Raw genomic sequence first — 21,225 nt, forward strand, 5'->3', positions numbered from 1 at the left:
AATAAATACAAAGCAATACTCTCATTTGCATCTACTATGGAACCTAGGAATTAATACTTCCATCCAGTGATCCTTACATAGAATTCACATCAACTACTCACTCTTGGGCTTGTGAATATGAATATTAGCATCTTTCCCAAACTTGGTATGATTACAAGAAGAAGTGCACAAAAGGGCCTACCGCTCCTGTCCTATTGTTCTTCTTTCATTATATGTGCTTGTATATAATCTTGTGACAAAAATAAATAAAGAAGAAGAAGAAGACGACGAAAACCCTATCAAACCATGGTACCAAATGGGGAAAAAAGATCAAGAAAAAGGAAGATACTGCGAACAGAATATATATATAAATCTCTCCCTCTCCCTCCCTCCCTCCCTCTCTCTCTCTCTCTCTCCCTCTCTCTCTCTCTCTCTCTCTCTCTCTGTGTGTGTGTGTGTGTGTGTTCCAGCATAACTCTGGAATGCCTTGAGAAATTTCAACCAAACTTGATACACAGATGACTTACTCTCTGGAAAGAAATACTGTTGGGGAGACACCCCTAACACTCCTCGGGGGGGAGGGGTGGTTCTGTTAAGATACAGCCTGTTGTGCCTTAAAATGGCTTCTACTGTGCAGCGCAGTGGAGTTGGCATGGTAACGGCTTCACATACTCCACAAGGGGGCTCCCTCTGGTAAGGGGGAAAATCCAACATTAGAAATGACATTTGGTCTGGACACTTTCAACAAGGCTTTGATTATTCTTGACCATGGATCAGCTAGCAAAACAACAAAGCGATATCATTTTACTTGACGCTTCTGGGGGCACAGGGAAAACATTTTTAACTAATTTAATTCTCGCCGAAATCAGAGCTCAGGATGAAGTTACTCTTCCTGCCTAATACAGGATTGGGATAAATAAATACCCGGGCAACGCCAGGTTATCAGTTAGTAATATCTAAAGGTGCCCATGTCAAAGAGATATGTCTACTAAATACGGCCAAAAGAAGCGATTTTAAAAAATCATACTTTTTTTTAGGAGAAAGGGAATGCAAGATTTCCCCCCCCCCCCACAAATAGGATATCAAGAGCTTGAGAGTTTAACATTGATATGTGTCACCTAGAACAGTGGTCACCAACTGGTGGTCCATGGACCACAGGTGGTCCGTGAGAAAAGTTTGGTGGTCTGCAGAAAAATTATTTGCATTTTTTTAATATTGCACTAAATCAGGGGTCCTCAAACTACGGCCCCTGGGCCGGATACATGCAATGAATGTTTGTGTTGCTGCAGAAAGTCTCCCCTTTCGGGGTCTTTTTGTGTAGGTTGGGGGGGGGGCAGAAATTGCTAGTTCGAGTATGCTTCAGCCTCCTGTTGCGGGGCTTTGGGTGAAGGCTGGAGAGAAGCACCGCTGGTGGCAAAGAGCCGGAAGGCCTTGTTCCAGTGGGACTGCATCATGGTTTGGAACTGTCTGACCATCTAAACCTGCTGAGCCTCCAGATGCTGGCATCTGGCCTTGCACTCCCGCAAGTCTTCCCTCTGCTTGGAAAGCCTATGCTCCTAGTCCTCAGTGAGGTGCTTCTGCTGAGCCTCCTTCTCGGTCAGATCCAATTTGAACTGAGCTGTTTTGCCAACTCTTTCTCGTGGTGGCTGCTTAGCTCCAACAACTGATTCCTGTTGGGGCCCTAAGGAGCCCGGCCGGGCAGGGGAGGAGTAGCTGGGAGGGGAGGGGTGAGTAGAAGCCGGTGAGGCGCCCCTCGATGTGAGTGACATCAAGTTGGCCACACCCATCCAGTCACATGACCACCTAGCCAAGCCCACCCAGCCGATCATTAGGCAGATCATATTAGCGGACCGCGGGATTTAAAATTATGAATTTAGTGGTCGCTGAGGTCCGAAAGGTTGGGGACCCCTGACGTAGCAGATTCATTTATTACTATCTAAAACAGGTAGTTGTGAAAAGAGCAATCGCTGTTGGTCTTAAAGAGGAGATAAATACATCATCACAGCGGTGGTACCCATCTTATGGAAAATTCTCCTCTCAGAAGTGTAGATGGACTCAACCCTGTTGGGTATTTTTTGTACGTAGGTTAAAGCCATTTTGTTTCGGTTTGCGTTTGGTTCTTACTTCCCTAATTTAATTTACTGGGTGTTTATCGTGTTTATTTGATTATTGATCAATCTGTTTAAACGCTTTGCGCTGGGTTTCTGCATCTTGTCTTTGAGTTTGCTGTATCCCAGCCCAGAATCTAAGAGGAATGGGATGGCCTCTAAATATTGTAAAATAAAGAAATAAATGAACGGTGCTCGGAGCCAAGGGCAAAATGCAAATACTGCTGAAACGACTGGAAACAGTGACTGCAGTGTGATAAAATTTAATTTAGATGTAAGTGGAAAATTGCCAAGAAGGTAAAATGCTAAACCGATACCGTTGAAGGAAGAGCCGCAGTGAGGATCTGGGCTAATGTTTCAGAGAGATGGGGGAAAAAAATCTTTTGAGTACTTACTTTCCAATTGCTAAGGGATTTAGCTATTATAAAAATATAAAGGAGAAGCAAAATAGGACATTGGATTAGAAGAAAACTGTCTGTCTGTTTGTTTGTTTTAGTAACCAACCAGAATAACCTAAAACAAAAAAAGAGAAAAGAAAAGTATAAAGACAGTCAGTTTCGTTTAGTGGTTAAGGCACCAGGATAAACACCAGGAGACTGTGAGTTCTAGTCCCACCTTTAGGCATGAAAGCCAGAAGGATGACTTGGGGGCCAATCAATCTCTCGCAGCTGAACTCCGCCTCACAGAGTTGCTGTGATGGGGAAAATAGGAAGAGGAAGGATTATTAGGTATATTGGCTGCCTTGAGAAGGAAGGAAAGAAAGAAGGGAGGGAGGGAGGATTGAATGGAAGGAATGAAGGAATAGAAAGATGGAGGGAGAAAGAGAGAGAGGATTGAATGGAAGGAAGGAAGAGAGAGAGAGAGAGAAGGAGGAAGGAAGGAAGGAAGGAAGGAAGGAAGGAAGGAAGGAAGGAAGGAAGGCAGGAGGGAGGGAGGGTTGAATGGAAGGAATAGAAAGAGGGTGGAAGGGAGGATTGAATGGAAGGAAGGAATAGAAAGAGGGAGGGGGGAACAGAGGGAGGAGGATTGAATGGAAGGAAGGAATAGAAAGAGGGAAGGAAGGAAGAAGGAAGGAATAGAAAGAGGAAGGGAGGGAGGAAGGAAGCAATAGAAAGCAGGAGGGAGGGAGGGAGAGAGAATTGAATAGAAGGAAGGAAGGAATAGAAAGAGGAAGGGAGGGAGGAAGGAAGCAATAGAAAGCAGGAGGGAGGAGGGGAGAGAGAATTGAATAGAAGGAAGGAAGGAATAGAAAGAGGGAGGGAGGGAGGAAGCAACAGAAAGCAGGAAGGAGGAAGGGAGAGAGAATTGAATAGAAGGAAGGAAGGAATAGAAAGAGGGAGGGAGGAAGGAAGCAATAGAAAGCAGGAAGGAGGAAGGGAGAGAGAATTGAATAGAAGGAAGGAAGGAATAGAAAGAGGGAGGGAGGGAGGAATAGAAAGCAGGAAGGAGGGAGGGAGGGAGGGAGGAAGGAAGGAAACCACAACCCAAATTATTTCTTTAAATAAATATACAGCTTCCTTCTAAGAAAATAAGATCATGATGTGAGGGGAGGCAGAGAAAGACAGTCACCCTCATACACAGAGGAAAGACAAATGAACACATGGCCAAAGCTTCTGAGAAAGATAAGTAATTGTACCTATTACAACAAGGACTCCACTGTCTGCCCTATGAAGCTCCAAATCAGTAAGCGATGTAGCACACAGATACACCCAACCGCACAGTAAGAAAAGACTCTGCGCCGGTGATGTTTTGAACATTTCATCCGCAAGCAAATTGTCCGTCCCCGTCTTTCCTTCTCTTGCAGGCCTACCATTGAAATGCCAATCCTATTAAACGATAGCTCCGAATCTATCCACAGCGTACGGCATTCCAGACGTTCGTACCAGCTGGGAACAGACCCCTGGGCCATCTTTGCCCGATCCCTTCGTCACTTTTCAGCTCGGAGCAGGCAGCCATCCAAAAAAATGTGGAGCAAAAGTGTGAAAAACAGATGTCACAACTAATGGTGTCTTTTCCCCCACCCCCACCCTCCAAATGGTAAGAAATACAGAAAATGTATACTCAACGCTCAATACTTCTTTTTAAAACCGTGAACCGTTGTTGTCCAGAAAATATACGTTAACTATTAATTAACTATTAATTCAGCAAAGCAGTGAACCTAGGTCGTCACTCGGCTCTCCATCCTACAACGTGGTATCCATCCACTTCGGCACAGATTTTTCAAATTAAGCAAACACCAGGGCGGGCGTTCGCAATATTTTCGGGGGGAAGCTTGGAAAACAGCTTGATGGCTTTCAACTTGTATTTTTAGCTGCCTTGCTGTTAACGGGAGAGACACCAACTAGAGCTATCTATTTGGCAGACATCAACTTGCTCCCATGTTTCGTTGGCAGCTTTCACAGTCTTCTACTGTGTTTCATGGAAAAAAGAAAAAAAAAAGGGAGGCCCAGGGCATCCAATCATCTAAGGTGATGAATAACCTCAAATGTCAGCAAGTTCCAGCAAAGAGGCAGCAAAAAAAAACCCCAAAAACGGAGTCTTAATTGTAACGCACAGTTGTGTATTTATCCTCTCAATGCAAAAATCAGTGGAGTTTCTGCTCTTCGTTCTAAGCTATACACCAGTGGTGAGTTTCAATTTTTTTTACTACCAGTTTTGTGGGTGTGGCTTGGTGGGTGTGGCTTGGCAGGCATGGCAGGGGAAGGATACTGTAAAATCTCCATTCCCTCCCCACTCCAGGGGAAGGATACTGTAAAATCTCCATTCCCTCCCCACTCCAGGGGAAGGGTACTGCAAAATCCCCATTTCCTCCCGATCAGCTGGGATTTGGGAGGCAGAGAATAGATTGGAGCAGGGCCAGTCAGAGTATTTACCGGTTCTCCGAACTACTCAAAATTTCTACTAGTTCTCCAGAACTGGTCAGAACCTGCTGAAACCCACCTCTGCTATACACATGGGGTGAAAAACAGCCATCCTGTAAAATCATCTCTTACTTCACCGAGGCTTTGCTCTGTTCTCCAAAAAGATGCTTCTTCCTTAGTTTGATTCATGGGTTGAAATACCTCCTTCAAAGTCAACACTCTCAGATCTTTTGTCCAGAGGATCATTGGTTGCCCTCTCCCCGCCTTGGAAGAGCTTTATAGCTCCCACTGCCTTAAGAAAGCTCAATGATCAAGCTTAATGATCCATCTCATCCTGGGCACCTTTTTTTTTTTGAACTATTACCATCTGGCAGATGGTACAGGACAATAAAAATGAGTAGTTATGATCGGCCTCTCCTCTCCCCTTCTCTCCCTCAGGCTTGCCCCACAGAAGCCTCTCCTATCTTATCCCCTTCTCTCCCTTTTAGGTGGGGAGGGGGAGTAGAACGTCTAACTCCTTAGCATCAGAGCATGTTAATAATAATATAAGAAATACTAACGATATGATGGTCATTTCGAAAAATCCTTTCTTAGCAAGCACCTAGAAGCCAAGAAGATACGTGCCAGATTTCAAGTTTATAGACTTTACGGTTCTGGATATTTCATGATGATGCGCAGGTGGTATTTCACTTTGATATATATAGATGTGCCCTAACCATGAGAACATATAGATAGTCCTTGACTTACAACCACAATTGAGCCCAAAATTTCTGTTGCTAATTGAGACATTGGCTAAGTGAGTTTTGCCCCATTTTACAACCTTTCTTGCCTCCGCTGTTAAGTGAATCACTGCAGTTGTTAAGTTAGTGGCACGGTTGTTAAATGAATCTGGCTTCCCCATTGCTTGTCAGAAAAGGCGACATGGCCCTGGGACACTGCAACCATCACAAATGTGAGTCAGTTGCCAAGCATCTGAAATTTGACCACGTGATCATGGGGATGCTGCGACGGTCGCAAGTGTGAATAACAGTCATAAGTCACTTTTTTCAATGCCATTCTAACTTTGAACGAACACTTAAATGAACTACAATTGATTGCACGGTGGCTTCTGGCTGTCAGTATTGACCCAGGTAGTCAAAAGTCCAGGATGAACAGTGTAGTATTGAATGGGCCATGCCGAAGCACGTGGAATGGGAGGGGCTTGTTGTGTCTTGCCCAATCTCACCACAGCCGGGGCCTGCTTATCTGCTTCCGAACACGGAGGAATGTTCTAGTATGCCTCCCGGCCCCAGCCCTGGCTCCATGCCCAGACAGGCTGAAGAGGAGAAAATATCTCCAGCCCCCAGCTCTGGCTCCATGCCCAAGCAAACGGAGCAACTAAACCCCTCCCCCTCCTCCACAGCATGTGAGCCTGAGGAAGGTCAATTACCAACAGCTGCAGTCTGGAGTGACCCTCGCGTCAGAAGACTTGATAGGCGGAGGCAACAGAAGGAAGGGAGGGGCAGGCCTGGATAAGTGCTGAGTCATGGAGCCACACCCCATGGCCTGCTTTCTGGCATTCTCTGAGTCAGGCAAAGTCTAACATATCTTGCTGAAGTCACTTTCTGGTCTCCTGCCTGCCCTGAGGACTTTGCTAGGACTTTGGCAGAGCTGCAGAGGCACGCCTGATTCGGATTTCCCTGACCCGGCCGTCAGCGGAGGAGTGGGACACGACAGGGCTGTGGCGAACAGCTAGGGGCATGTTAGCTGAGGAGCAAAGCTAAAGGTGAATGCCCAGAGGCGGAACCCTGGCAGAGAAGCAGGCGTGGCCAAGGGCAGGAGCTGAAAAGTCCTAGACCCTCAAGGATTACCTGTACAGAATTCAAGCTCAAGTTCTACAAATCCCACAGAACCAGGTTTCTGTCTTCACCTATGGTTATCTAGGATGAGCCACTCGCTTTATAGAATAAATGCTTAAAGGCCTTTTTCTAATTTAAGCATGGGACAGGTATGAAGCATTCAGCTTAAGTGAATATAATTTAAGAAAGATATGTTTTAGTCTCAAGAGTCAAGAGATCAACTCTAACAGATGAATTCAGACAAAGATGCTCCAAGTGTTTTCAATTTTCTAAAATCCATGTGGCCTTCTTTAAACATGGAATGACCTTAACGTGCGCTTGCCTGCAGCAAAAAGCAAATCAAATTAGAAAGCTGGAGAGAAAAAGTTTTAGCTTTAAAAATTTGTTACGAGAAATCCAACACTGTATTAATGCAATATTGGGGTCATTTACCGTGAGACTGACGCTGTCACTTTAAATGATACCTTAAAGAATATCATCGGATTCCAAAACTTAAGAACTGCCACATACCTGGATTGTTATGCCAGTCCATTAATTATTTAAATGTCTTTCAGTATTTTATCATGTTAAATGCCCTTGCGAAAGTGTGCTTCGGAAATTTTTTCTTCTGGAATGTTTTTTACGTTTATTAAATTATTAAAATATTTTCGTGGGTCATCCAAAGTTCTAACCATTTGCCCCAGATCTCTGCCGAATATAAACTAGCAGTCAGGAAGAAAGACAATGAGGGAAAAAAACAGATAGAAACAGAGGTGCAGAAAAATATAAAGAACAAGAAAACAAAAATGTATACCAAGAATGATTTCCACAGTCTTCTTCCTAGAACTTTGATGGCGAGCCTATGGCACCAGCATGCCTACCGTTCCTGTCCTAATGTTCCTGTTGATTGTATCCAATTCGTATAGTGATTTAATGCTTATACTTATATATACTGTTGTGTTTGACAAATAAATAAATAAAAATAAAAAAATAAATGTGCAGCCTTGCCTGTTTGTCTTCCAGGTTTTTGGTGTGTATGTGCACGCAGCAATTAGCTGTTTTCACGTGTGCGGCAGTGGCAAAAACCAGTGTGTGCATGCGCACCAGCCAGCTGATTGTTGGGTGCATATGCACATCAGAACCTGGAAGTTCTGACCTTCGGACCTTTCGCCGCGAACTGAAAACATATTTGTTTGTTCGCGCGGGGCTTTCTTAAATTGTTTAGATTTTAAATTTTAATTGCTATTTAAGTTTTAAATTGGGGTTTTTTAGATTTTATATATTTTAATTTATCGGCCTAACTGTATAATAAGTTTTTTAATTTATTTTTAATTGTACATTGTTTATTTTTATCTTGGCTGTACACCGCCCTGAGTCCTTCGGGAGAAGGGCGGTCTAGAAATCTAATAAAATAAATAAAAATAAATAAATAAATAAATAAGTTCGATTTTTCCTGATGAGTGCGCACACGCAACGTTTCCGCGTAACCTTTTTAGCACTCAGTGCCGAAAAGGTTCGCCATCACTATCCTAGAATATAAGAAACACATACATTCAGCTCTTAATTTAGCACTATAATATCGTGTGCATTCACCCCGTGTGCACACACACACATACAAAAGAACATTCCAAACAGCAGGTCAGTATTAACAGTATTAATATGTTTTTCCCTTCCTCCACTCTTGCTTCCACCAAGCAACTCAAGCCACTGTTAATTCATAATTTCTGATGCCTGTTTAATTAAATTTCTACAGCATTTCTTACGAGAGAAGGCAGCGTAAATCACCTGACTGATTCCACCACATTCCCAACAAAGAATGAATGGAAGAAGAAGCCCTATTTAAACTTCCTGTCTTGTCTCCACTGAAAGGTTGATGTGGTATATAGAACACATGCCCTATATTATTCTTCCCCAGACTCAGAACAGAAAATATAATAATAGAGTAGGGTAGAGTAGAGTAGGCAGTGGTGTGTTGCTCCCGGTTTGATCCGGTTCTATAGAACCGATAGTAAAATTCTATCTATCTATCTATCTATCTATCTATCTATCATGGGTGATCTGCGCATGCGCAGAAGTGTGCTTGTAAACCCATTCCAAACCGGTAGAAAAGGTAAGTAGAACCCACCCCTGTGGATAGGGTAGGATAGGGTTGGGTAGGGTAGGGTAGGGTAGAACAGAACAGAACAGAACAGAACAAGATTCTTTATTGGCCAAGTATGATTGGACACACAAGGAATTTGTCTCTGGTGCATAAGCTCTCAGTGTACATGCAAGCAATATGTAAATCATGATCATAGTCATTGTAAAAATACATTTATCATAAATCATAAGATACAACACTTGGTGATAGTCCTAGGGTACTATATAACATAAACCATACTAGGATACCAAGTAAACAATATAAATCATAACATACAAGCCACAAAGTTATAGTTAAAAGAAGATAAGGAGCTAGGTAATAGGAATGATGAGAAGAATAACAGAATGTAGCCTTACTAGATAGTTTGACAGTGTTGTGGAAATTAGTTGTTTAGCAGAATGATGGCATGGGGGGAGGGGAGAAACTGTCCTTGTGTCTAGTTGTTCTGGCATGCAATTGCCCTATAACAGGGATGGCTAATCTTTTCCGGACAGAGTGCTCAAAGCACGTCCAAAATGCAATGCATGCGTGGGCCCTGTGCATGCATCTCACCCCCTGCACATGTGCACGCCCCCCCCATATGTGCCCTGCACATGTGTGCGCAGCCCCCGCATGCAGCTTGCTCCTTCCACATGCGCGCACGGCCCCCTGCACATACCCCACCCGCCAGAGACCCGACAATCAGCTGGCTGGCAGGAGGTACGGGCATGTGCGGCAGAGCTGAACTGGGGCGACAGCTTGCACGTCCACAGAGAGGGCACGCGTGCCATAGGTTCGCCATCAAGGCCCTATAGCTTACTAAACAGTTTATGTCCAGGATATGAGGGGTCTGTAGATATTTTCACGGCCCTTTTTCCAGCTCGTACAGTATACAGGTCCTCAATACAAAAATAAAGGAGGGTTTGTTTGTTTTTCCCTCTGTGGCCACTGACAGTCAAAAACCAAAAGAGAAAATCAATCCCTTGCAAGGCCGAGTCGTTTTCAGAAAAATTAGATGATGAATTTTATAGGGATTCCGTTATATTATGATCTGTCTTTAGAGCCAAAACAAACATCAGAAGCCCTGCTTTTCTGCAAAGGTTTTTTTAAAAAAAATTCCACTAACTATGCAGGAAAAAATTATTAAAAGTGACAGGGTCCTTACATATTATTTGAAATGAGAGCAGGCTTAAAGCTGCTTTCACACTTCATTCGGTAATTGTATTTGCTGTGGTTACAATAATGCTTCTTCCCAAAAACTCATGTACCCTACAGGGAGCAGACGCACGTTTTCAAACATGTAATGGACACCTGCTGAGGATCTCAGCTCCATCAGGGCTCTTTTGGTGCATGCCCGGAGGTTATTTGGGAACATATGCCTGTCTTTCACTTTTGATGCATCTATCAAGAAAGAAAGAAAAAACCACGATTATACATGGCCAAGACGGAGGGGCACTTTGGCTCAAAAAGTTAGAACGCTGAGCTGCCAATCAGCAGGCTTGCGTTTGAGACCCATCGCTGCTGCAGGATGGGGTGAGCTCCTGTCACATGCTCCAGCTCCTGCCAATCCAGCAGTTTGAAGGCGGGCAACTGCGAGTACATTAATGGGTACCACTATGAAAGGAACCTCCAACTGGGCATCCCACAGCAATGGTGATATCACCAACAAATCCTTTCACCAGAGAAGCACTTCAATGGTTCTGTCACACATAATCGCTGCACCCACTGTGAAGAGCCTCTGAAATAGCCAGCCAGAGTTTATCTGCATGGGAAGGTTTGGCGGCCCATGTATTATTGACTTGATATCCTTTTCTGATTCCATGTATTTTTTTTTTATGTGTTGCATTTTTTCAAGTTCAGGACAAGTTTAAGAGCAGAATTTCATGAGAATCATTTATTTATTTATTTATTTATTTATTTTGTCACAACAATATATGTAGGTATCATACAAAAAGATTATATAATATATAAACACATATATGAGTAAATATAGGAGGTCTAAGCATATATATATATATATATATATATAAAGAAAAGAAAAACCACGATTATACATGGCCAAGACGGAGGGGCACTTTGGCTCAAAAAGTTAGAACGCTGAGCTGCCAATCAGCAGGCTTGCGTTTGAGACCCATCGCTGCTGCAGGATGGGGTGAGCTCCTGTCACATGCTCCAGCTCCTGCCAATCCAGCAGTTTGAAGGCGGGCAACTGCGAGTACATTAATGGGTACCACTATGAAAGGAACCTCCAACTGGGCATCCCACAGCAATGGTGATATCACCAACAAATCCTTTCACCAGAGAAGCACTTCAATGGTTCTGTCACACATAATCGCTGCACCCACTGTGAAGAGCCTCTGAAATAGCCAGCCAGAGTTTATCTGCATGGGAAGGTTTGGCGGCCCATGTATTATTGACTTGATATCCTTTTCTGATTCCATGTATTTTTTTTTTATGTGTTGCATTTTTTCAAGTTCAGGACAAGTTTAAGAGCAGAATTTCATGAGAATCATTTATTTATTTTGTCACAACAATATATGTAGGTATCATACAAAAGATTATATAATATATAAACACCTGTGAAAACCTCAGAAAACATATATATATATATATATATATATATATATATATATATATATATATATATATATATATATATATATATATATATATATATATATATATATATATATATATATATATATATCCTTATATTATATATATATATCCTTATATGATAATATATATATATATATATATAAAGAAGAAAAGAAAAAACAATAGGACAGGAACGGTAGGCACGTTTGTGCGCTTATGCACGCCCCTTATGGTCCTCTTAGGAATGGGATGAGGTCAATAGTAGAAAGTTTTTGGTTAAAGCTTTTAGGATTATGAGAAGAGCCGTGGGTTGGCTCAGGCTGTAAGACAGCCTGTTATTAAACACAGCTGCCTGCAATTACTGCAGGTTCTAGTCCCACCAGGCCCAAGGTTGACTCAGCCTTCCATCCTTTATAAGGTAGGTAAAATGAGGACCCAGATTGTTGGGGGGGCAATAAGTTGACTTTGTATATAAATATACAAATAGGATGAGACTATTGCCTTACACAATGTAAGCCGCCCTGAGTCTTCGGAGAAGGGCGGGGTATAAATGTAAATAAAAAAAAAAAAGAGACCACAGAGTCAGGTAAAGTATTCCAAGCACTGATGATTCATAATGCCTTTCTCCTAATATGCTCCCACTGCTGGAGTAGTTGTCCCTCAAGTTCAGAACAGTTGTAGAGTTAAAATCCAGGCATTCTTAAAAAGCAGACAATGGGAAGGAAAAAGATGGAGACTCGGCTCTTCGACCACTCCCATCTAGAATTGTTATCTTCTAGGTCCTCTTTTCACGGAGGTCCATGGTCATCCAAGAGGCATCTTGAGTCATTCCTAGTAGCTCCCATTCATAACTGGGAAGCGTGCCACCAAAGAGCAGGCCACCAAAGAGCTGGTTTGGCAGCAAAACCAGCTCTTTGTCAGCAAGAAAGACAAAATTCCTGCTGGCCCCGAATGCCTTCTTGGGGAGAAGTCAAGATGTTCCTATAACAGTGTTCCAATATTTGAGGGGCTGCCACAGAGAAGAATGGGTCAAGCTATTTTCCAAGGCACCTGAAAACCAGGAATAATGGATAAAAACTGATCAAGGAGAGATTCAACCTGGAAATAAGGAGAAATTTTCTGACAGTGAGAACAATCAACCAATGGAGCAGAAGTTGCCTTCAGAAATTGTGGGAGCTTCATCACTGGAGACTTTTAAGAAGAGATTGGGCTGCCATTTGTCAGAAATGGTGCAAGGTCTCCTGCTTGGGCGAGGGGTTGGACTGGGTGATCTACAAGGTCCCTTCCAACTCTGTTAATCTGTTATGGCACAGCACACAGAACACTTAAAGGAACCCAGCCACCCTCACTTCCTCTCTGCCAGTCTTCAATTTGCACATGGTTACAAAAACCCAGATTTGAAACAAATCTGCGCACTCCCAATGAAGCATTTTCATGTCAGCGATGGCTGATTCTACCTGCACTATAAACTGGTGCCCTTTTTAGCCAAGTGTGCAAGTAGAACCAGCATGCGTGCTTTCACTTCTTCACCAAGTTTTTCAGACACCTTCAAAACTTTTCTGTTGCTTCCATCACTAATGTTGTGGGTGAATCACACTGTCCACAAGTGGTTAACAGAAACTGGGAAGCTCACTTCACACATAAAGTTACTAAAAAGTAAAAAAGAAAAAGAAAGGGGAAAAAAAACCCTCTGATTTTTCAAGCAAAAACACCAGGGCTTGATTTATGTTACAGTGCCTATGACATAAGACTGACTTAGAAGCACAAATTTTTCTGGTCCTCGTATTCCACCAGCACTGCCAACCAATCAAAACCACATTGCAACCGATTAAAGAGCTAATCTCTTCTGTTCATCTGTCCATATTGTTTTTAACGTTTTTTTTATCATCGTGTAAAGCAAATAAGCAGATTTTAAAACCAAATAAACAAAAAACAGCATTAAGAGAACAGGAAGAGCCACTTAAAAATTATTTCCATTTATATTTTACATATTCCAGAATCAGGCAAGAAAAAAAAAACTAAGTTGAAAAGTGGCACATTCTGCTATTGTCTAACAAAATCCTAGAAATGCAGCTTTTAAAAACTGCTTTGCATTCTTTTTAGTTCAAAGACAGGATATAAATCAACCAGCAAACGTGAGCGTTAAAATCAATAGTACTTTTAAAGGCGTAATGTAAGCTGGATCTTCTCCATTGCTGTCATCTTAACATGAAAGATTTGCACAGTATGCCTATGTATATTTAATTTGAAAACAATCCCACAGTTTTAAACACTATCGCAGGCTAACGTTGAAATTCTACACAAGCTTATTTAGAAGTCAACTCAGCTGAACACAATAATACATCTACATTAGATCTGCATCTGCTAATACGCTCCACTATTAAACATTTTATATCGGACTGTTAATGGGTCTTTTTATGCAAATTGAGATCCAATAAAGGCAAAAAAAAGTTATAAAATTTTATTTTCTTATTGTCATTACAGGTAGCCCTCGATTTTCAACGGTTCATTTAGTGACCATTTTTTCATACTAAGGACCATTGCAGCATTCCCATGGCCACGTGATTTACCGTATTTTTTGGAGTATAAGATGCACCTTAGTTTTTGGGGAGGAAAATAAGAAAAAAAGCTGATTGGCAGGTAGAGCGGCCTCCCCCAATCAGCTGTTCCCAGAGGTGAATTTTAACAACAGGTTCGTTGGTTGTGAGCTCTGTGCCTTGCTTTTTTTTTTTCTGCGTCTGAAACTTTTGAAACTCCGTTTCAGAAAAAACTTTTTTTTCTTCCTCTGAAAGCCTCCGAAACAGCTTCAGAAAAAAAGCCTCTGAAGCTCTGTTTGGAGGCTTCTTTTCTGAAGCTCTGTTTGGGGGCTTCTTTTCTGAAGCTTCTTTTCTGATGTTTTTTCAGCCTATGAAACCTCTGTTTGAGAAGCTGGGAGGGGCTACATTCAGAGTATAAGACACACCCATATTTTCACCTTCTTTTTTGGGGGGAAAAAGGCGCGTCTTATACTCTGAAAAATACAGTACATTTGGATGCTTGACAACTGACTCACATTTATGACGGTTGCAGTGTCCCGGGGTCACGCAATCATCTTTTTTGAGGTTCCTACAAGCAAAGTTAATGGGAAGCCAGATTCACTTAACAACCATGTTGGTGGCCCAGTGGTTAGAATGCAGTACAGCAGGCTATTTCTGCTGATTGCTGGCTGCCTGAAATTTAGCAGATCGAATCTTACCAGGCTCAAGGTTGACTCCGCCTTCCATCCTTCCAAGGTCGGTAAAATAAGGACCCAGATCATTGGGAACAATATGCTGACTCTGTAAACCGCTTAAGAGGGGGCTGTAAAGCGGTATATTCTGTAAGTCTAAGTGCTATTGTATTACTAAGTTAACAACTGCAGTGATTCACTTAGCAACAGTGGCAAGAAAGGTTGTAAAATGGGACCAAACTCACATAACAAATGTGTCTCGCCTAGTAATAGAAATTTGGGCTCAGCTTTGGTCATATGTCAAGGATTATCCCTAAATTGTCACAACTGAAATGCTAAACTTTCAAACCATTTTGAACCTTAAAGTTACTGGAGACTTTTCATCCAGTCTCTGTTGCTTAAGTCCTTTCAATTGAAAAGGTGACAAAGATACGAGGGGGGGGGGTACAAATGGGATTTTATCAGAAAGGATAGAAAAGCTTAAGAGACAAAGTGAACGAGAACCAAGGAGCAGCGGAAAGCTAGATGGGAAAATCGAATTTCTCCCCGAAGCTGAAAGTTGACTTTGAGAAATTAAGAGACAAGTCATAAAGCAAAATGGGTCAAATGTGAAGGTTAGAAGAAAGATGCTGGAGATGAACTAATGAAAGCACAGTCGGTTGATTTTATTGCTGAAAAATTGGAGAACGTCCGGGTGGGGGAGAGAAACAAGAGAATGGATCGCAAAACGAAAGACAGAGAAAAGATAACCAGGGGAGAAACCCTTCTTGGCCCGGACTGTAATACAGTTTTTGATGTAATGCATTAAAAAGTGTGGGAAGAACTGTGCACCTTCCCCATTAAATGGGTACTCCCCATCCAACTTTCCCATGTAGATAATCAGAGCTGCCGACTGCCAGGAAACTGCTTATCTGCAGAGAAAAGGAGAAATTAACATGAAGGGCCGAACTTCGAAAAGTGAACAACGGTTCTCACTTGTCTTGCTACAGGATCTTTCTCCACCCTACTTCTCATTCGGCACCGTTTCTTTTTTTTAATAATAATAATAATAATAATAATAATAATAATAATAACAACAACAACAACAACAACAACAACAACAACAACAGCTGCAGAACAACAACAACAACAACAACAACAGCTGCAGAAGGCCACCTTACTGGGATCCGCTCGCATAATTCGCCGATACATCACGCAGTCCTAAACACTGGGGAAGTGTTCGACTAGTGATCTGTGATACAAAATCCAGCATAATTATCTCGTTTGCTGTGTATATGTCATAATAATAATAATAAATCATACATTCATTCAGCCTTTCATCTTCCAAACCTTTTAGCGCCCATAGCCAAAGTGACTAAGAATCAGGGACGATGGGAATTGAAATCTAACACAGCTGGATGGTATCAAGCTAGGAGAGGCCGTCCTAGATCTTAGCTAAGAAACAGAACCAAGGAGATGACCATATTAGTCCCATAATCTTACTCATGTCCACTGTTGGTGGTCTGTCATCTGGAATGATTTTAGTACTTGGAAGCAGTATCTTGAATGTTGGGGGAAAAAAACAACAGTATGTAAGTTATCCAGCACTACTAATATTTGCGAGGTGGGGGCTGTTTCTCTTGAGCAACTTAGAAAGGCAGAAGCAACAAGAAAGGCAAAGGTTTCGAGAAAGGCAATGCTCATTACATACAGCAAAATGTAGATAACCTCTTAGGCTGCCCAATAACCAGCCTAAACATATGGATAGTTTTTGGGATTATTCAGGATAAACAGGAAGATATTTTTGGGGGGGGAGGGGGGGTTTGATCAGGGCTGTCTAAGAGACAAAATGTTCACATATCACCCAGAAAAATCGATTTTTGGGACATGTTAAATTTCAACTACAGCAATCTGTCAGAATTGTAGCCACCAATTCTGGAACATATTTTATGCATTACTGACTATGTTGATTCATGTGCATAAATTCCAGTAATTGTGTATAATTGACGGAGCATTGGTTTTTGGGTGCCAAATACAAACGGGTCCAAAATGAGCAAAGCAAGTTTTACAACCAAGAACTTAAAACACATTTCTCAGTAAATATCCAATCCTAGCCAGAGGTGGGTTACAGCAGGTTCTGACCAGTTCTGGAGAACCGGTAGCGGAAATTTTGAGTAGTTCGGAGAATCGGTAGTAAAAATTCTGATGGGCCCCGCCCCCATCTATTCTCTGCCTCCCAAGTCCCAGCTGATCAGGAGGAAATGGGAATTTTGCAGTATCCTTCCCCTGGATTGGGGAGGGAATGGAGATTTTACAGTATCCTTCCCCTGCCACGCCCACCAAGCTGTGACACGCCCACCAAGCCACACCCACAGAACCGGTAGTAAAAAAAATTGAAACCCACCACTGATCCTAGCTAGCATACACTACAAATAATGTTACTTCAATAAAGCTAGAAATATGCTAACCACTACAGTGCAAGAATAAATGGGGGCTGTATAGATACTTCGGCAGGCAAATCTATGTCCCTTCCCCCCTCCCTTTCAGCTATTGAATAATATATGGATATGTGGAACTGCAAGGTTGTCCATCTGCTATACTTACAAGGTTGCATTTAAAGGGTTATATACAGCTATCCTTAGAAATATAAGCATGCTTCTGCCAGGCCAAAGCTGAATATAATGAACTATGGGTGCAGAATATGAATCCATGCGCAGCGTTGCTAGAGAAGAACAGACCCTGGGTTGTTCCTATTAATATTTTACTTGTCTCTATTTCAATCTAACAGTAAGTCTTTTAAGATACACATTTGGGGAAGAAAAAAAAAACATGTAAGCAGCAGTAACATTCTTTTTAACAGGATTACATGCCAGTTTAGCAATGAATGACCAGATTACATAGATAGAAGTAGTCCTTCATTCTATCTTCAGAGAAAACCATGTTTTTTGGATAACGTAACTTAATACTGTAGCAGCAAAGAAACAAATATTTGTATTGCAAAGATAGAAAGCAGCAACCAAAAGTTACAAGAGAAACCATGTGGGCAGTCAAGGGTAAAGATGAGCTGTAAAGTCTTTCTTCGCTGCAAATCTTGTTTATTTATTTTATTTTTGTTTAATTTTATTTTCTCAGGCACCAGGTTTCTCAGGGATTAAGGTCACTGCCAAAGTTCACATAACACCCTACGTGTTCCCTAAATCAAATCTGACACACTGAAATAAGCCAGTTGGATCCTGAAAAGGTTTTAGGTCCCAGTGATTTTTCAGGAGCTCTCCTCTGAATATAATCAAGGCTTGATTCACATATCAGTCTAAACAGAGGGTGAGCTGCTGGGGATTCACAGGGGTTCGGGAGAACCTCTAGCTAAGATTCTGTGCAGTTCAGAGAATCCCCAAATCCCACTCCTGGCTGGCCCCGCCCACCCCATCCCGCCCCTCCCAGGAGTCCCCATGTGGCCCATTTTGGATATAGGTAAGTGCAGGGCACACGTGGAGGCTTGGTGAGGGCGAAAAACAGGCGTATCAGAAGTTAGGGAAGGCTGGAAACAGGCATGTTTCCTGCTTCCAGAGGACTTCTGGAAATTGAGGATGCCGTTTTCACCCTCCCAGAGGCTCAAGAAAAGCCTCTGGAGCCTGGGGAGGGCAAAAATGCCTCCCTCCGGCAGGTGCAGGAGCTCCCCCCCTCCCCGTGGTGTAGGAGGCCGACTAGGCCACACCCACCATGGCCACACCCACCCAGCAACTGGGCAGAGAACCCCTTGCTAAAGTTTTTGAAGCCCACGCTTGCTCACATATCCCACTATGCTTGAGGGAAAGAATAGTTGGTATGAGCAGAGTTTGGCTGGAGCCAGGCTGGCTGGGCAGGGAGAAAGGAAACCATTTACCATGTAACAGACTGGGGGAGGTCTTTAAATCCCTGCATTACTCACACTGTGCTACCCCTGTGCTTTTAAGTGTCCATGTACAAGTCCCGTCAATTTCATGCAGAGATCAATGTGTTTGGGGGGGAGGCCTCCTGTTAGAAACGAATGTCCACAGCCTGAGACACACTTCCCAGGTTAAGCTCAGATCGTTTGCCAAAATGAACAGAGGTTCTTACGTGCTATTTTCTTTGCCGTTATATCTCTACTCCACGTTTAGAGCAATTATTTTTAGCTTCTGGAATACGCATTGCCGGTCTAATTAAGAAGAAACACGGTTTGTTATATTCCAGAGTCCCTGCTTTATCCATTAGTAACTCCCTTTGTAATTTTACTGTTTAATAAAGTTCACCGAGCACAAAATAAACCAGTACTGCAAAAAAGAAAAAAATTAAATAAACATGGAAAGTGATGCATTCCGTGCCTACAAATTATGGCGTGTTGACTATATTTAGGGATTTCTCTAAGATGGTTTTACAAACGTTCCATTTTTTTAATCATACAATATGAGAGTTAGCTTGCAGTGTTTCTGTCTCTTGCACGTCAACTATGATTTGTGGAAGGTGATTATAAGAAATTCCTTTGTAAAATATTTGGATGGCTACCGAAGAAAATTGGATCTTCGTTTCAAAGGAAACCACTTCCTGAATTAACATATGTTTGAGAAAACAGTTATTCTTGCCATTCTCTACAAATGGGGATGATGATGATGATGATGATTTTTTGGCTTTTAAAAACATGCCAAATTGTGCTTTAAAACACATTATGTTACTAACTTCATCATCAAAGTATGCAGATCATTGACTCAACCCCAAGGGCTTGCAGATCAATGTGGAAATGGAATGGAAAGGACTTATGAATGAATGCAGACAAAACTACCATATTTTTTGGAGTATAAGACACACCTTAGATTTTGGGGAGGAAAATGGGGGGGGGGCAGGAATTCTGCCTACCAGGTATTCATCTGGCTAGCGTCCTCAGCCTGGCCACCTTCAGCACATTGGTTTTGAGTGCTGGCATGCAGGGCTGGGGATAAAAAACAGCTTCTAAAGTACAGCTGATCTTTGGAGAGAAGAAGCACTGAGAAAAGCAGGCGAAGCACGGAAGATCGCTTCACTCGCTAGTGCCTCATTAGGGCTGAAAAAAATCTTCTAAAGCACAGATGATCTTCGGAGGGAGCATCAATGAGAAAAGCAGGTTCAGCGGGGAAGATCGCTGCACTCGCTAGCGCCTCGTTAGAGCTGAAAAAAAGCTTCAGAAAAACTACTTTTGGAGTATAAGACGCACCCAAATTTTCAGCCTCTTTGAGGGGGGGAAAAGTGTGTCATATACTCCGAAAAATATGGTAATCTGAGTCAGATTCCCAACATTGAATGAAAGGATCACATTCAGCAGACCAACCTGATCATCAAAGCGGTAGGTAAGGAATTGCTCCCCTGCGGTGTCTTCTAAGAAACTTCCTTGTGGGGAAAGTACAAATTCAGGCAGGAAGTAAGCGTCCTGCGACTCTTCTGCTTTTGTCTGCAAAAGAATGTAAGACAGTGTGTTACAGATTCAGAAGAAAGAGGAAGACGATCGAACCATTAAAGACAAATAGAGTACATTTCTCATGGCAACACTCTGCCCACAGCCTAAAGTTCCATCCTGATGGGGCTCAAGGTTGACTCAGGCTTCCATATTTCTGAGGTTGGTAAAAGGAGGACCCAGATTGTTGGTGGCAATATGCAACTAATGCTGACATTGTCAACCCCCCAGAGAGTGTTATAAAAGTGCTATGGGGAGGTGTCAGGGGTGAAATCCAGCAGGTTCTGACAGGTTCTGGAGAACTGGTAGCGGAAATTTTGAGCAGTTAGAACCGGCAAATGCCATCTTTGGCTGGCCCCAGAGTGGGGAGGGAATAGAGATTTTGCAATATCCTTCCCCTGGAGTGGGGCGGGAATGGAGATTTTGCAATATCCTTCCCCTGGAGTGGGGCGGGAATGGAGATTTTGCAGTATCCTTCGCCTGGAGTGGGGCGGGAATGGAGATCTTGCAGTATCCTTGCCCTGCCACATCCACCAAGCCACTCCATGCCCACCAAGCCATGTCCACAGAACCGGTAGTAAAAAAAAAATTGGATTTCACCACTGGGCGGTATATATGCCAAAATGCTATTGCTATGAAGCTAATCAATAAATTATTTTCTCCTTTACTGCATACATACATTGGGTCACTGCAAAGCATAATACATGCTTCTCTTTTAACCATGGAAATCCCAAAACTGCTTTTTCAAGAGGTAACTGGACTTTCTGGGTTTTTTTCTTTGAAGACTTTTGCTTCTCAGGTGACCCTGATGACACAGATAAACCTCCAGGTGCCCTTAGGTAAAGGTAAAGGTTCCCCTCACACATATGTGCTAGTCTCTTCCCAACTTTAGGGGGCGGTGCTCATCTCCGTTTCAAAGCCGAAGAGCCAGCGCTGTCCAAAGACGTCTCCGTGGTCATGTGGCCAGCATGACTCAACACCAAAGGCGCACAGAACGCTGTGACCTTCCCACCAAAGGTGGTCCCTATTTTTCTACTTGCATTTTTTACGAGCTTTCGAATTGCTAAGTTGGCAGAAGCTGGGAGAAGAAACTGGAGCTCACCCTGTTACGAT

The 21,225-nt window shown here is 42.6% G+C and overlaps 1 protein-coding gene across 14 annotated transcripts in view; it reads right to left on the reverse strand.

Annotated features, from left to right (window-relative positions):
• Positions 1-21,225, reverse strand: part of ADAMTSL3 (ADAMTS like 3) — a 214,925-nt gene that overhangs the window by 140,387 nt on the left and 53,313 nt on the right. For 9 of the 14 annotated variants that reach the window (XM_058155756.1, XM_058155753.1, XM_058155757.1 and 6 more), the window contains one exon: positions 19,990-20,109. The exons of the other annotated variants lie outside the window; for them this stretch is intronic. In XM_058155756.1, coding sequence (XP_058011739.1) covers positions 19,990-20,109 — 120 coding nt within the window. The remainder of the gene's footprint in view (positions 1-19,989; positions 20,110-21,225) is intronic. 14 annotated transcript variants of the gene reach the window in all.

This window comes from Ahaetulla prasina, chromosome 13, assembly GCF_028640845.1.
Source record: "Ahaetulla prasina isolate Xishuangbanna chromosome 13, ASM2864084v1, whole genome shotgun sequence".
Taxonomy (NCBI): domain Eukaryota; kingdom Metazoa; phylum Chordata; class Lepidosauria; order Squamata; family Colubridae; genus Ahaetulla; species Ahaetulla prasina.